The sequence below is a fragment of the Marmota monax genome, unplaced genomic scaffold, assembly GCF_021218885.2.
Source record: "Marmota monax isolate L192 unplaced genomic scaffold, Marmota_monax_Labrador192_F-V1.1 WCK01_AAM20220418_F8-fsc00029, whole genome shotgun sequence".
Classification (NCBI taxonomy): Eukaryota; Metazoa; Chordata; class Mammalia; order Rodentia; family Sciuridae; genus Marmota; species Marmota monax.
The window spans coordinates 15,243,081-15,260,321 of NW_026693024.1; the positions used below are offsets into that span (position 1 = coordinate 15,243,081).

Here is a 17,241-nt window from a genome sequence, read left to right on the forward strand (position 1 = left end):
GGTTCGCGCCGCGGGTGGGGGCGGGGCGCGGGCCGGGGCGGTCGCCGCCGGGGGAGGGGGCCGGGCCGGCCGGGGGCTGGCCGGCGTGGGGAGTTCCTCGCTCGCGGACCACACGCCCCGCCGACCAATCCTGAGCCAGCCTCTAGCAGTGTCGCACGCGGGACACGTCCAAGCGTTTGTGGCAGGGCCAGCGAGGGGAGGGGGCGGAGAGTAGGGAGGGGAGTTGAGTGACAGGCCCCGCGGGGCAGGCTGGGAATTGTAGTTCTCAGCTCCCGTGGCCATAGCCATTTTGTAGTCGGGGGACTACAACTTCCAGAAGATCAAGGGGACCATTCTAAGGTGCCCCGGGAATAGGCGGCTGTCCCCGGGGCCGGGCGTCCTGGGGCATTGGTACCCACCTGCCCGGCTGCAGGTAGACGCGAGGGCAGTGGCGGGGGCTCGCGTGTGGCGGCTGTGGGGTGAGCGGCAAGCAGGGAAAAGGGGCTGAGGTGGAGCGACCGAGCGTGCCGTGCCTTGAGCTAGGGAGCCTCTCTCAATTCCACGCCCGGGCTCGGCGTGGGAGCGACGCCGGAACCCTTGCCCGGGAAGGGTTCGTCGAGGTTTCCTGGTGCCAGGTCGACGGGGCTGCGGGGTTCTTCTGGACTGGGCCAGGGGCGGTGGGCGCCGGGGTAGGCGGGCGCCCAGTGGCTCAGCTGTGGGAGTTTTCGGCTGGCGTGCGGTGGGGAATTGCCCGAGGAGCCCTAACTTGTATAAAAGCAGAGTCCATTTAAAGTTGGGCTGGATAGCCTCTCTCTCATTGGTTAGGGGGCTTGGAAAAAAGAGACTCGGCGAGCCCTCGCTGTGGTGCTGCGCCGCCGCCGCCGCCGCTGGAGTTGACTCTTCTGCTCGCACTGCTGCTGCAGCACAAACGTGACTTCCAACATTTTTTATTTATCTTTCCCTTTTCTTTTCCAAGATGTAACTACAGATCAGACACTAAGGACCTTCACGTTTCGCTGATGTAGTTTTTGGAGGAAAAAGGGGGGGAGTGAAGGGCGTCGGTTTTTTTCTTTCTTTTTTTTTGTGTATATGTGTTTCGGGGGAAATTTTCCATTATGAGTGTTTTACTAAAGTGAATTTTTTTTTTGTTTGCTTCGTTCGTCTTTGGCTCTTTTTTTTTTCCTTCCCAAATTCGGATTTATTTCAAGGCGAATCTGGCTTTGGGGGAAGAGGAAGAAAAGTCGGATTACAAGATCAACCACCACCAACAACAATAAAAACCACCAGGATATTTTTTTGCAAATTTCTGACGGCTTTAAATTCATGAAGCAATTGTCCCCTTTTGCAATCAGCATTTGGATCTCAGAATGAGCAAGGAAAGACCCAAGAGGAATATCATTCAGAAGAAATACGTAAGTGCTCCTAACAACACATCCTTTGACTTGCAGTTTTAAGCAATGGCTGTGAATGTCAAGTTTATAGATAATTCTGCAGCTGAAGGGTTTTAAACACAGCGTCCGATAAGGCTGTTTCTTTCTTTTCTGAAAGAGGGCTTTTCAGGCAAAGTCGTGTCTGCCTAGTTTGGTTGAAAAAAACAGATTGGTGTAGAGATACCTCAAGTGAATAAATTGACCTCGAATGACACAAACATAATCTAGTTTTAGATGAAAGGCAAGGGATTTTGGTGGAGCTTGGGGTGGGGGGGCTGCGGTAATGTAAGTAAACTGCATTCTCGGGCGGATTTGGCCCCATATTGCACTTTGCATGCAAATGAGCGTATGTTATTATTATTAATGCTATTTGGAAAATCGTGTAAGGCGTGTGTGCTGGAAACCCTTTAAGTTGCAATCGAGGGTCCGATTATGGCGATCTTCTCCTTGCACTGGCACATGAAATTTAATGTATGTGGTCGTTTGGCTTATCTGGTTTGTACCATGAACCAGTTGGGAATCATGTTACAGCGAATGCATTTGTTGGGATTGACTTTAATAATGAGGCTGGTTTTGTTTAAAAAAATTCATGGTCTCCAGTTTTAGGAGAAAAAGACACTGGGTTTAATGTTTTTAAGTATGTCTGTGAATGCATTTACGACTACAGATAATTTATCCCTGTTAGCTGGCTTTCTGAAATTAGGTGACTATTCAGAGATTTAAATGGTTTGGAATAGTTAAATTTGTTTTGTGCATAGTACAGCTACGTTTTGATTGGCATGGCGATTGTTTTTGTTTTGTGTATGGTGGCTTTTTTTTTTTTAAGTTTGAGGGGAGGGAGCTAGAGGGGGACCGAGGGATTAACCAAATATGCTCTCTAGTGATCGGTGATTAGCTGCATGCTTTAAAGCAAAGAACTCATTTTTTTTTTTAAAGAAAAAAGGTCAAATGAACATACACAAGGAATACAACGTTATAAAAAAGTTTTATTTAACTCCACTCGACAAATTGATGTTAATATTTTCCTTTCTGATCAGTATGAAGTGTGTAATGGGAGATGACCTTCGGGGCAGTGGTTTTGTAAAAAATATATTTAATGGAAAAGCTGAATGCCTCTTCTGGAGGGTTGATTCCATCTAGATACGTAAACTTCAACTATGAAAGAAATGCAAGGCTAAATTATCAAGCTCAACTTACAAAGCTGGTCCATAAAGAATTTAAGAACTAAAATACATCCGCATTGCAGAGGGCTGGGTAGAATGCAAAGGGCTAGTTTAAACTCGGGCTGTAGAAACTGCAAGGAGACAACCTTGCCTCGGAGCGTGGACGCCTTCCCGGGGCACGTCCGTTTCGGATGCAGCTACAAAGCAGATGGGGTAGAACTTGGACAAGAACCGCCTCCCCTCCCTTCCCCTCTCCTCCCCTCCCGGACCGCGTTGAGTTGGAGATCAGCGTGGGGTGGGCTTTTTGTTGCCAGTGACCAGCTGGTCGTGTCGGTTCCGGGCGTCCGGCCGCAGCCCGTGGCGGCGGCGGCCGCGGGAGGCTGGGAGCGAGTTAGCGCTGCGGGAGCGGAGCCGGTGCTCCCGACGTGCTCGAGCCGGCTGCGGCGGGGAGGGCGCGCGGGGGTCGCGGCGGGCTGGGCCGGGGCCGGCGGGCGCGCGCGCGGCCTGCAGAGGGCAGACTCCGGGCTGCGGGCAGGCACCGGGCGCCCCGAGCCGGCTCGCGGGCCGGCGGGCGGGCCGGCGAGTGGGTGGGGCGCGGGGCGGCGCGGCCCGCGGGGCCGGGGCGGGGGCGTGCCGGGGAGGGGGCGCGCCGCGCACAGCTGCACGGCGCCCCCCACCGTGCGCACGGCCGAGCATGGCGGCCGCGGCCGTCCTGCCCGCGCCCCGCGCCCTGCCCCCCCGGCGCCGACGCAGTCTCGAGAGCAACAGGTTAAGCCGGCGAGACGTCAGCGCGCCCCCTCCCCGCCCCCCGGCCCTTCCCCCGCCGCGCGCCCCCGCCCCCCGCCCCTCCCTCCGCCCCCCGCCCCTCCCTCCGCCCCCCGCCGCTCCCGGTCCCCGGCCGCTCCCGGCCGCGTTCTGTTGTCATTGTGACGTCACAAAGGGACGGGCCCGGGTGGAACCTTCCCTCCTCCTTCGTGACGTCAAAAGTCGGGCGGGAGGTTCCAGCGCTGCGGGGCTGCCGGGGGAGGAGGGAGCGAGCGGGGGCGGGGGCTTCCGCGCACGGGTGCCGCGGCGTGGGAGGAGGAGGAGGAGGAGGAAGAGGATGCGCTCGGCCTCTGCCTTCCGCCCCGAAACGACGCACGCCCCGCCAGGTGAGCAATGGGGGGCCTCTGGTCCCCGAACTTGTGCCTCTGGACCTGGTTCTGGAGCCTCTCAGCGGGTGGGAGCAGGGAGCAGGCGCCTCCTTTCTGCAGGAATGTTTTCACTTCCTCACTTGCAGTTCTCCTGATGGTCGGTCTTGCGTTCCCACTGTGGTCACCTCACCCAGTACTAATGGAAACGAAGGAAACTGCATTCGGGGAAAGTTTTCCTTTCTGGAAGGACCGTGTGTTGCATTTGTCCACTTTGTCACTTTAAGTCGTATTGGGGGTGTCTTGCAGGATGTGGCCGGATGCCTTGTAGAGGGGATGCTTCAAGGCAGCAACTGTTGTTTCTCTGGTGGCCCTGCAGCCTCAGGTGGAGGGGCTCTCTTGCTGTGTCGGCTCTTTGCCTATGGAGTGGTTTTTTTTGGGGGGGGGGGCCGGGGCGGAGTGAGGGAGGATTTGTCCATTTAGAAGAGCACAGAACTTTTTTTTGGCGGTATTGGGGATCAAATCCATGGGTGCATGCTAGGCAAGAGCTCCACCATTGGGTTACAATTCCAGCCCAACACAGGACTTGAGTCTGAAAGTGCTCTGGGCTAACTTCTCAGTAGAACAAATGGCTCGCTTTCTGTCTTGTTCATTTTTCTGTAAAATGGGAAAATACCTGCCTTTGTTAATTAACTAAGTCATTGATACGATCTTGTGGATGGAAGATGTAAAAGAGAGTGCTTCTTTATATGTAAGGTGGCCTTATTAGTTGAACCGGGTGGAAGGCAGCATGTTTCCTACAATTGGTCTCAAAAGCCTTAGATGCTTGCCGAGTGCCATTTACTTTATTGCCTTAGCAGAGCAGACTTTGGGGGTGTGATTGTAGATGATAGGCTTTGGGAGAAATGATTGTTATATTTCTTATTAAATGACATCCTTGAGAAGCTCGTAAATTGCAACATAATCTCGTCTTAATTGTGTCGGGCAGGACTCCCACTACAATACCTTAAATAACTGGAAACATTTGCCTTTTAGAGCCCCAGTCCTCTTGGACAATAAAACAGTTGCTTGTTTTGCTCTGCGAATGTTTTCTCCCATTTCCATCACTACTACATGGTTGATTATTCTTAGGGAGAATAACAGGATAGCCAGGCTTCACAACTATTTGGTCTTAGTTTTACAGCAGGTATGAGCTTGAAATAAATCTCTGCCACATGAAGATGTGATTCATGCAGTGGTGGTGAAAACCAATTACCAGTTTGATTTCTAGGACAGCTCAAGCAGAATTTGTACCATTAAGTTGTAAGTTTTAAGCACTTAGTTTCCTGATTTAAAATTACAGCGTGACTTAAAAACTGGAATAAGTTTGCTTAATAAGATTCAAAGGCAGAATTTACAATAGTTACATAGAGTTGTAAAGAAAAAAATGAAAAAGAATTTACACCCAACAAAGTGTTTTGGATTTATAAGTTTTTTGTTGTACTGGTGATTGAACCAGGGGTGCTCTACTGCTAAGCTACATCTCCAGCTCTTTTGTTTGTATGTTGAGACAGGGTCTCTCTAAGTTTCCCAGGCTGGCCTTGAACTTTTGATCTTCCTGCCTCCAGAGTGACTGGGATTACAGTTGTGTATACCTGGCTGAGCTTTTTGGTTTTTATTTATTTATTTTTACCTCTTTAACAAAAACTGTCATAAGGTTATTGTAGAACTTGCATAAGTTTATTAATTGCCACATTTTTTCTTTCCTGAGGTGTTCACATGGCTTTCTTTCTCTTTGTTTCTAATAGTGAAAAACCTTGCCCTGCCCATGGCAAGTCTAAGGCAGAGTCATTTTAGCATAATGATGACCATGCAAAAAGCACTTGCTGTATCGAGAGGGGACAAAAGTAATATAGTCAAGTACAAAGTATGTCACTAAAATTCAAAATAGAAAATAACTTTGAAAAGTTCAGCTTGGCTTATTATTACGTGGGTCATTACCTTCTGTAACTAATATTAGACTTGTATGTCCTCATAACTACTGCCCCAAATAGCCAACCAGAATTGAATTCTTTTGTACTTAGAGGGTATAAATCATAGTTGGTTAAACCAGTCCTTGTTGCTGGATTGAGGGCAATTGATTCACTTCCAAGTGCTTTGGAAATACTCCAATCTTAATAGATATACCCTGCTCCAAAGTTTACTTTAACTTTCCTTTTTCAGAATGAGAAAATCTTTTGGAGTATATAACTGATATCTATTACATTCAAAGCAGAAAAAGTAGGACTTTTTTTTTTTTCTCCTTTCAAAAAAGACAAGGGAAAACTCATATTAATCCTACTATATAAACATTGGTAAAGGCTAAACTGGAGGGTTTTTTTGTGTGTGCTGTGGGTGGACCTCCGTCCTCACTCGCCTCATGCTACGTGTAATGCTCTATCACTGAGCTGAATTCCCATCCCTGGGGTGAATTTAATCTAGTGTTCTGCCCTCCCTCGTGATGGTGTGTCCATTCAGACTCTTGACATTTTTATTTGAATTCTGGTTTTATTGTTCAGTCCTCTTCATGTTACTGGTCCAGGCTTCCCCAGGATTACAGTTTCGCCTCCCCTAACCACCTTCCACCTACCCAATTTACTTGCCCTTGGGTGCAGAACTTCCTGGCTGATACCCCAGTACACAGCTTCTGGCCACTGGGCAGCTCTGGGATGTCCCTCTGTCCTCTTTGGCTCCCACCCAGAAGGCTTGCCAAGTGTCAATTGTTTGTTCCCAAATCTGCTTATTCCAGTTGGGCTTCTTATTGTAATTGCAATTAAATATTATGTAAACCTTGAAATAAGTGTGAACAGAATTGGTTTCTATGAAAACTTCCAAGTTGATTGTTTTGGGTGAAGATTTGATAAAAGTCCTAAAACAACAAGGCTTTTAAATTTTCTGGATTCTTCCACATGCACTGCTTTGTAATTCATCCCTGCCTCCACCCCCCTTTTTTTAGTGGGCTAGGAGTCTAACCCAGAGCCTTCCAGAATGCTAGACTAGTGCTCTACCACTGAGCCACATCCCCAAACCCCGATCATTGTTTTAAGACCCAAACTTCAGGTACATACTTATCTTTTTCATTATGCTAAAAAGCATAATGTGAAACAACCCTCAAAGAAGTTTCATACTTCTTATTTCTAAGACCATAGCTCTATATGAAAAGATTAGCCACCAAAAGCACGTTTGTATGTTTAAGGTAAAAAAAAAAGTAATCTTATTTTTTAAATAAAAATTTCTTGCCTGCCAAACTTTTTTTCCATTAACTAGCCAACTTTTTTTTTAAAGAGATCGAGAGAGAGAGAAGAGAGAGAGAATTTTTTTTTTAATATTTATTTTTCATTTTTCGGTGGACACAACATCTTTATTTTATTTTTATGTGGTGCTGAGGATTGAACCCAGTGCCCTGCGCATGTCAGGCGAGCGTGTTACCGCTTGAGCCACATCCCCAGCCCCAACTAGCCAACTTTTATCCCTGTTACTCTTGAGAATGGTGTTTCTAAATGTAGAAACATTTAGCCTTAATTCTCAAACATAAACTATATTCCATCTAATTTGTGTAGGCATAGGTAAAATGTGGTCTTTACCCTATTAGGCAAGTCTTCTACTACTGAATTATCCCCAGGGGGTGCCCCCCAGTTTAAAATACTAGTGTCAATGGACTTTTATTTATTTCTATGCAGTGCTGAGAATCCAACCCAGTGCCTCACACCTGCTAGGCAAGTGCTCCACCACTGAGCCACCACCCCAGCCCTCTTTATTTTTTTAATTTGAAACAGTCTAAGTTGCTGAGGCTGGCCTTGAACTTGGACTCTTCTGTCAGCTTCCTGAGTGACTAGGATTACAGGTGTGTGCCATCACTCCAGGTCTTTTGTTTTGGAGACTGAATCCAGGGGTGCTCAACCACTGAGTCACATCTCCAGCCCTTTTTATATTTTATATTTTTGAGATAGGTCTCATTGAGTTGCTTAGGGCCTCCCTGAGAGTTGCTGAGGCTGGCTTTGAACTTGATTCCTCCTGCTTCAGCCTCCTAAGCAGCTGGGATTACAGGCATGTGCCGCCACTGTGCCCAGCATCGGCTTGGCTTTCTTGGAGTTGGGGCAGGAAAGGCCTGTGTTGTACAGAGGCAGATGTAGTCTCAGCCGGCATGGTGTAGCCAGACTTGAGCCAGCAGACCAGGGCTCTTTCCACTTATACCAGTTTGTCTTACGCCCAGTTTCACTGTTGTGAGGTTGCTGCCCATCTCCCCTGGGGGCTCCCTCTGCTATTTGAAGAAATGCCCCAGAAGCACTGTGATTGTACAGAACTGCCACACAATACTGGCCTTTTTTTGAAAGCCTTGTGAAGACTCAGTCAATTCTGAAATAACCGCCCACATTTATGGACGGTTTCCATAGCAAGTTCACAAGAGGAAAAAAAAGGGGCTTTTGAGTTCATTTTACAGAAGGGAAAACTAAGTCTGTTCATATGGTTAAAGCCTGCATCTCTTCCTCTGTCTTCCCCTTTCCTCCAAATTGGTTGAACCCAGAAGCGTTTACCACTTAGCTACATCCCCAGTCCTTTTTACTTTTTATTTTGAGAATTGTTTAGGCAGGTCTTAGCCTCGTGAGTAGCTGGGGTTACAGTGAGCGCCACTGTGCCCTGTTGTCTGTGATTCTTAGTTCAGATGAAGTAGGTGAAATGAAAGATCCATGTAGCTCTGCAAAGGGGAGAAAAGGTCGTAAAGGGCTTTTGCCAGCCTTCAGAGAGGCTTTTGGCTTAAGAAAGTTTGGGAAGTGAAGATGATTTTTTTCCCCCTTTCCAGTTTCCCCAAACCAGGAGAGTGTCAGTTTCAAGTGTGGGTTTGGTGATGGCTCGGGATGAACCCTGGGCCTCCATATGGTAGTCAAGTGCTCTTCCACTGAGTTTCTGCCCCCTCCCTCAGTCCTGTTTGTTGTTTTTTGAAGCACCAGTTGGTGGAGCTACCCGCTTATCCCCAGCTGGCTGTCTCTTTGAGTCATCCTTGGAAGAAGAGCTGGTATCCCAGTACCTGTTGGGACTGGCTGGTTTGTGCTGTTTGTTTGTTTGTTTTTTGGGGGGGTGTCCTGTGCATTGAACTCAGGGTCTCCTGATGCTAGGCAATTGCTTTACTACTGAGTAAAGAATTGTTTTAAAATTTTATTTTGAGACAGGTCCTCACTAAGTTGCCCAAGCTGGCCTCAAACCTGTGATACCTCTGTAGGTGTGCCATCACACCTGTAATTTGTGTTATTGCTTTTTAAAATATTTTTGGTACTGGGTCTCAAACCCAGGGGTACTTAACCGCTGAGCTACCTCTCCCCTTTTTTTGGTTCTGAGATAGGGTTTCCCTAAGTTGCTGAGGCTGGCCTCAAACTTTATACTGAAACAGCAGCCCAGATGTTTCTGATGCCTGAATGTGGGAGATCTTTTGGCATCTGTTTTATTGCTTTCTTTTTAATCTGGGTAGCTTTTTCTCATTGTTTCCTAACTTCCATTTTTGGGGAGGGCTCAGTCTAGAGTGGTGATGTATATTATCTCTTGGTTCTCATTTCTGCCAGCTGTTGAAATGTTTGGTGCCTGTGGGGGCAGAAACAGGTGCCAGGAGGAAATGAGAAGGGATTAGGACTGGACATGTGTTTCTTGCATTTATTCCTTCCACAGGTTTGTAGGGGTGCTGAATCAATGCTTATTCTGTCGGGCAGTGGAGCGCTGGCTTTGTGTATATGCATTATTACTACTAATATGGGGGCTTTGGGCATGAAAGGCTTCGGATAGGCTTGCTGTGAGTGTACCGGGGACTTTTTGGTAATGAACAAGATTGGGAGTGTGAGCTAAGGTTCGGCTCTCTGTTAAACTGAGTGTGTGTCGTCGGGCACTAAACAACCTCACTGAGAACTTCCTCATCCAGAAAGATTTTTCTGAGAAGTGGGGTGCAGTGGCGCACGTCCAGAGTTCAAAGCCAGCCTCAGCAACAGCAAGGTGCTTAGCAACTCAGTGAGACCCTGTCTCTAAATGAAATATGAAATAGGGCTGGGGTGTGGCTCAGTGGTTGAGTGCCCCTGAGTTCAATCCCTGGTCCAAAAAAAAAGCTTGTTCTGTGTACTTGCCAGGTTTGTTGCTGGGAGAACTAGGGAGATTTTTGATGTGAAAGCACTTTGTAAACTGCATACTGCTGCGCAAGTGCTAAAGGTATTATCACACAGTTGGAGATCCCCAACTTGGAGACATTAGGCTGCCGGTGGCCTTCCTTGCTGACTCAGAAATAAATGAATCCTGTGAATTCAGAGCAAGCAACAGATGTACACTGGGATTTTGAGCAAGAGTTTAAAGATAAGAAGAAGCCTTGTGCGGGTGGTTCTGTAATCCCAGTACTTGGAGGAGGCTGGGACAGAGGGATTCCAAGTTTGAGACTAGACTAGGCAATTTAGGAGACCTTGTCCCAAAATAAAAAATAAAAGTGCTGGGGATGTGGCTCAGTGATAGAGTGCCCCTGGGTTCAATTCCTAATTCTTAGGGAAAAAAGGTCACATGATCACCTCCCACCTGCACACCATGTTTTTGAATGTGAGTTTCTGTTTTATAAGCTAGTATTTGACTCCCAGCCTTTTCTGGGTGGGGAATGAAAGAGGGATAGATTGAGAATTAAGATTAGAGTGGCACTGAATCCTTGCACAGATGTTTAACCAAAGGTGTTTAGAGTAGATCTTTGAGGAATAATCCTCCAGATAGAAAGTCTGATCACATCCTTCCGTGACTCCTGTGGCCTTCAGGACCGTGTGTCAACCAAGTTGCCTTTCACCTCCTCATCAAGCCCTTCTTGCTGTACCCCGAGTTTTCCTGTCCCCACCCACTCCACACTCTGGGCTTCTCATGAGTCCAGCCTCTCTTTAACTTTGCAAGTTCTGGTGGAACTGGCTGAGATCCGCCTGAGGCCTTAAGCGTAGCCTGTCACCTTTTTGCCCTCATAGCCAGCTCCTCTTCTCTGGCTGGGCTCCACCCACTTACTTCTGGGTGCTGGAGTTATTTGCTGACATGACGGGGGCACCCTGTTAACTTCCACAAAAGTAGAGGCTGAATTTTATATCATGGTGGGTGAGAGCTAACGTCAGAGATGGTATGCAGTCCCTGGTGCTACTTAGGAGCCACAGAGAATTGCTGTGGATCTGGTTGAGAAAGATGGAGCTAATGAATCAGAATTTCACACTCCTCATTTTAAAGCTGAGAACCCCAGCTACATTGTCAGATGACCCCTCACAGCCGTGGTGTGAAATCCAGTCCCTGACCCAGCAGTAGAAGGCCTTTGCAGTTGCCTGCTTTGGACTGGTCTTTGACATTGTTCCTCTTTCCAGGTGCGTTCTTAGTTGTCCATGGTAACTGCAGAAATTGATTCATTTTCATGCAAAATAAAGTTCACGTGTAATCCCCGAACCTTAAACCTTCATTAAGCCACTCGATTTTCCTCTTGTGAAAATGGTGTTTGGCCTGTGATCAAGTACTCAGATGAAAATTATTGAAATCACCTACTAGATATTCCTCTACTGTGCATGCGTAGTTCACAATACATGAGCCGTTACCTGCTTTTTGCTGTTATAGCTTAACCTCAGTTATCAAAATACAGTAATTTCTAATGGCTTCCAGGCACTTGTTTCACGGGTATGTCACTTGACCTGTCCCCCTTGATGGCTTTTCCACAGGTTTAGGGCCCCTGTACTAAATGATGTATCTTGCAGCACGCTTTATTTATTTTTTATTTTTCGCATGTAACTCAAGTCCGGAGCGTGGCGTTACTGAGCCAGAACTATCTGTGTTTACCTTTTGGTCCCTGGTACCACATTGCCTTCTTGGAGGAGACCATGCTAATTTACGTTTCCACACGCAGTGTGTGTTAGGCCAGTGGGTTGGTTTGTTTGTTGGCTTTTAAAAACCAATACAGGCACTTGTAAGGAGTAGTAAAGATGTCAGTTGGGTTTTATTTAAGTTTCTATTTGCTTTCCTTGTCCTCTCTCAGGGCATTTAGAACTAAATGAGATAAGATATGTGAAAACGCTTTGTAAAACAAAATTGCTCTAAGAACACAATGTGCTGTTAGTCAGAGGGCACTGGTGCTGTGGGGAAGGGGAGAGCAGGGGTCATGGTACAATGGCATTTTTTATATTTATGAGGTTCCTCCTTTTGTGGGGACATGGGAGCTACTGGAGTAATAGAGTAGACCACAAATCCCATTGTTTGCATCTTCAGCCCTGTTTGTGAGGTGGGCTTTATGTGGCTGTTTTGGAATGTTTGCTGCCGGGTCCTGGCATTGCTTTTGAAAGTAGGGTGCCTTCATCCTGAGAGAGAAATGAGCAGGGGTGCAGAACCCTGCGGGAAGCCTTGGAGTCAGGCTGAAGTTGAGGGTTCGGCTGTTTGTGTATTGTTGATCTTGGGGTTTCTTTATAAGATGGGAAGAATTACAACACCATTGTTGGTCCTTCCGGGTCATTTTGGGGGAGGCAGATCATATGTGAACATATGAAGTGCTTTGCAAGCTGTCACTAGCTAAATCTGGGTTATTCTAAGTCCTGCAGGTCTTTGTGGCTGTAATTCTCCACGTTCAAGGTCGAGGAGAGAACAGCCTGGGTCATTGCTGTGACAGCATACTCTGGTTATCTGGGGAAGAGGATGTCTGCTCTGGGTGCTCAGTGACAGCTTTCTCTTCCTGTCTTAAGAAAAGGTGCAGCCTGGTGGGTTGTTCCTTCTTTCTCCCTGATTGTGAGCATGTGATGGGATTCCAGTGTGGCTGGGAAGCCACGCTCCTCTGCTGTGTTTAAGAGAGTGCTCCGGGATGAACTTCCTTGCCTGTCCTTTCCATTCCCTAGTCAAGACATCCCTTTAGATGAGGTGGAACTTAACGCTTATTGGTTTTACCCAAATTGCCCCCTTTCCCATTCTTGCTCTGCCCAAGCCCTGAAGTTGCGTTTGTTCTATTTTCAGCTTGTAATAAGGTCTTGATGTTGGAGGATGAAAGAGCCAGTGTGGATGGAAGGCATTTAATAAGGAGCCGTGGTCTGGGCGCCCAGTGAAATTGGTAGCACATGGTTCTCATCTGCCTGGAAGGGTTGTGGTTATGTTGTCTTGCCTCTGCTGGAGCCGTGATGTCACCAGACCTGGCCTTCCACGTGCCGCACAGCTCCTTTTTAGACTGATGTTGCTAATGGTAGAGGCCATTGCCCTTGATGCCCAGTGCACAGTGGGCTTGGTTGGTTGGTTTGTTTCCTTTTTTTTTAATGGTGCTGGGGGTTGAACCCAGAGCCTTGTGCGTGTGAGGTAAGCACTCTACCAACTGAGCTATGTCCCCAGCCCTGTTTGTTTGTTTTTGGGTACAAGGGATTGAACTCAGGGGCACTGAACCACATCCCCAGCCCTATTTTGTATTTTATTTAGAGATAGTGTCTCACTAAGTAGCTTAGTGCCTCACTGTTCAAGGCTGGCTTTGAACTTGCGATCATCCTGTCTCAACCTCCCCAGCCCCTGGGAATATAGGGGTACGCCACTGCACCTGGCCCCAGCCCTGGTTTCCAAATATTGGATGATCTTGAAATGTTTTGGGGCTCTACCAAGATTTCCTGTCTGTGCAATTAGGGTCTGAGGAACATGGTGGAAGTCAGGAGCACCCCAACTTATTAATGGCCTAATTATTTTAGTGTGGCTCTGTTGTATTTTTGGTACTGGGAATCGAATCCAGGGGTGCTTGGCCACTAAGCCGCATCCCCAACCCGTTTTTTATTTTTTATGTTGAGACACCAGTTGCTTAGGGCCTTGCTAAGTTGCTGAGGCTGGCCTCAACTTGGGATCCTCCTGCCTCAGCCTCCCGAGCTGCTGGGTTACAGGTCTGCTGAGGACCTGCACCACCATCTTGGCCTATTTTGCCTCAGCCACTTTTCAGCCTTTTCACTGGGACTCGTTGGTTTCAGGCTTTTGTTTTTGAGGTGGGTTTATTTAATATAGTTAGTATATATACTAATATAGTTAGTATAGTGTGCTACATGTTGTCATTTGTAAAAGGATTTAGGGCCACAACGAGCTGTCATCCCAGGAACAAATAATTTTTGCTACTGTTTGACTAAAATTCAATTTGTAAACGCAGAAAGTGACAAGCAGATTAAATTATGGGCAGTAGGTAGTTGTCTTTCTAAAATCAGCAGCAGTGTTTGGGGCTGAGTAGGGTCCCCCCCCTTTGTTTCAGCTTTGAAAACTTGACCCAAAACTTTAATTAAAGGCGAGTTTTGCTAAGTAGTACTTTAGTGTTTGTACTGACACCCTGAAAGAACTTTTAATCTGGAAGAATTTTAAAGATGTATGAAAGTAATCCCCAGTGGTGATTACATCTTTGAGTGGCAGAGATCAGATTTCTTCTTAAATGCCAATGCAGTTTATCACTTTTTTCCACAGTGCAGGGGGTTGCTGGGGAGGGTCTGGATTTCATAATGAACTTCTGAACTCAGTTACTTTAGAGGGAGAGATTGGTGGGTGTACCGCATGAGTCAGTTGTCTGTGTCTTTAAAAATGTTTTCAAATGCTCATTTTTGCATTGTAATCCTCAAAACTCTGGTTAGGATTCCAAACCATTGTGGTTGAGACGGAGCTGGAATCTGAAGGTGGCTGACAGTGGAAGGAAACCTCCTTTAACTGAGGAACATGTTTGGCTTGCCTCCTGTCCCAGAGTCTGGGCTCTGGGCGTACCTAAGCCATGGCCAAGTTGAAGAGGTCAGGGAATGCTTGTTTTCATTCTGCTGGACTCCCCCCCCCCCCCCCCCCCCCCCCCCCGCTCCTCGTCCTGTGGATGAAGAGCCTCCTGGGTCCTGCAGGAGTCCTGCTGTGTGTGCTCTGCAACTTGGGGTTGTACCAAGGTGCACAGTGCTGCTCACCGTACTTGTGATCCGGGAGATTGCTAATGATGCTAATCAAATGTGTCTTTATTTTTTTTTGGCCCTGGCAGGCTGAAGCCTTTGAGCGGTGGGGAGGATGGGTCTGATTTGGAAGGAGCTGAAGCTGTCCCCTATCTCTCTCATCTGAAATTCCGTGCTCCAATTAAGTGACACCATTGCAGTACTGACCCTCTCATACCCCAGGATGAAATGCATTTTCTCCTTAGCCAACCTTGTTCCCCTGCATCCGTGAGACTTGCTGAAATGGTCATGTTTTTTCTTTCCAGATTTATTGGAGCAGTAGGCAAAAGCCCCTTGGGAGTATAAATAATGATGATTATAAAGAACAGTCAGTTTACCAAGGAAGGCCATTATCTTTGACTTGCAAAGCTTTTACAGCCAAACATTGTTTACTTACAGTCTGTTTAATACCGATGAAGACCTTAATAGTATCTATTGTACCAGAACCTTTTTTCTCCCCTTGCATGTGGAGGTCACCTCAGTAAAGCACAGAGGATGTCACCTTGCCTGTGCAGAACAACTTGTTTCTCTTCTGCATGGCCCACGAAGGCCTTGGATGGTGTTTTCTTTCAAGGAATATCGTTCCTGGTTGCTTTCTTCCATGCCATCAATGACAAAATTCTCTCAGCTGGGTGTTAAAAGATTTCTGTTTTTCTTTGGTACCAGGTATTGAATCCAGAGGTATTTTACCACTGAGCTACATCCCAGCCCTTTTTATATTTCATTTTGAGACTTGCTAAGTTGCTTAAGAGTCTTGCTAAGTTGCTTAGGGCATTGCTGAGTTGCTGACGCTGGCCTTGAACTTGCAGTCCTCCAGCCTCCCCAGGTGCACCACTGTGCCCACCTGACTCTATCTTAAATAAAATACAAGGGCTGTCGTAGGTGAGTACTCCAAGGTTCAATTCCTAGTTATCCTCCCCACACACAGAAAAAAAAAAGGGAAAGATAATTTAAGGGATCTACTCTGGCACCTAATATCTATTTATAAATGGTCGACTCTCCTGCTCTTAATTTAGCACGATATAGCTTCAGGGGAATAGAAAACCCGAAGTTGCAGTTTTTATTGTTGGGAGGATAAAGTCACCTGTCATAGCTCTTGACTGATTGAGATAGGCTCCCCACCATGTTGCCAGAAGCTGGCCTCAAACTCCTGGGCGCTAATGATCCTCCTGCCTGAGCCTCCCTCATAGCTGGGACCCTTGATGGTAGGAATATCTGAACTCCCTCCCCGCTCCTCCCGCCCCCAGGGCTGAGATGACTGGCTCCGAGGCACTTTTTAAAAAAATAGTTTTTAGTTGTTGATGGACCTTTATTTTATGTATGACATGTGGTGCTGAGAATTGAACCCAGTGTCTCACACTGTGCCACGGAGCTAGACCCCCGCCCTCTGAGGCCCTTTTAATATGTGACTGACCTAGCAACGCGGCCGCCAGCCCCTTAGCCTTCTTTTTGTCCTCCTACTCCCAGCCGCTCCAGTTGTTGGCAGTTGTGTTTTCTTTGGCATGCTCGTGGTCATTTCAACCAAGATGAGAGGCCTTTTGGGCACGGCAGTCTTTTCCTAAGTGATTTTGGACGTGAATGTGATTTCTTTTTTAAACAGCTCTGTGGGTTTGGGCATATTCATAGATGCAGCCATCACCATGATCAATTTTAGAACATTTTCATCACTCGGGAAAGAAACTCCATACCCAGCGGCAGTCACTTCCCATCTCACCCTGGTTCCCCCAGCCTCTGGCAACCGCTCATCTTTCTGTCCCTGAGGATTTGCTTATTGTGGATATTTCACATGAATGGGATCATGTGAAATCAATATGTGGCCTGGTGTGCCTGACTTCTCACGTGAATGTGGGTGCATCTCAGAAGCGTTTATCAGTGTTTCCTTCCCTTTCATGGCTGAGCACTCAGCAGCAGTGTGCGGCTTCCCCATCAGCTGCTGGATGTTGGGGTGGTGTCCTGTGTCCGTCTGGCCCTGTTAACATGTGTGTTGGTGCCCTCTGAGAGAAGCCTGCACGTACACAGCATTCTGGGGCTCTGGGCTTGGCGGGTGGGCCCTAACCTTTCTCACTGTCACCGCCTCTCTTTACTGTCACTGACCTTCTTTTCTGTACCACTTGACAAACTGGAAATGCTGGAACCATCTGCTCCACTCTCTCTGGTGCCACTTCCTGTTTTATCCGGGGAAGATTTGCTTTTGTGGTGCTCAGGTGTTTTTGGCTGTGGCTCTAAACATGCATAAAGCTCTGGTTTCCCAGGGCCTGGCTCCTGTGTGTGTGTGGTGAGTGTCCTTCCTTACCGAAGTCCCCTGCCCTTCAGTTTTGATTCTCGACATCCATTGTCAAAAGACTGTGGGGACTGGGAGGACTGTTCACTTGGAAGTTCTCCCTGATGCTCTTGTTCCTTCCAAGCCTGTTAAACCAAAAATACTAAGAATATGAGCCCTTCCTAATGAACTCCTTGAAGAAATGGGAGGCGGATGGCGACTGACACATCTTCTTTTGATATTTCTGATTGGACAGATTTATTATTCCCTTTAGGTGCGAGACTGTTGAGATGTTCTGGTCTTTTATTGGCAATTTTTGTGGATTTGGAAGCTTTCAGA

At 47.3% G+C, this 17,241-nt stretch overlaps 1 protein-coding gene across 1 annotated transcript in view; it reads left to right on the plus strand.

The window, feature by feature from the left end:
- The first annotated feature begins 771 nt into the window (after window positions 1–771).
- Jarid2 (jumonji and AT-rich interaction domain containing 2) overlaps window positions 772–17,241 on the plus strand; it is a 229,633-nt gene continuing 213,163 nt past the window's right edge. Inside the window, exon 1 of the mRNA XM_046453524.2 lies at window positions 772–1,391. Coding sequence (XP_046309480.1) covers window positions 1,347–1,391 — 45 coding nt within the window. The 5' untranslated portion in view covers window positions 772–1,346. The remainder of the gene's footprint in view (window positions 1,392–17,241) is intronic.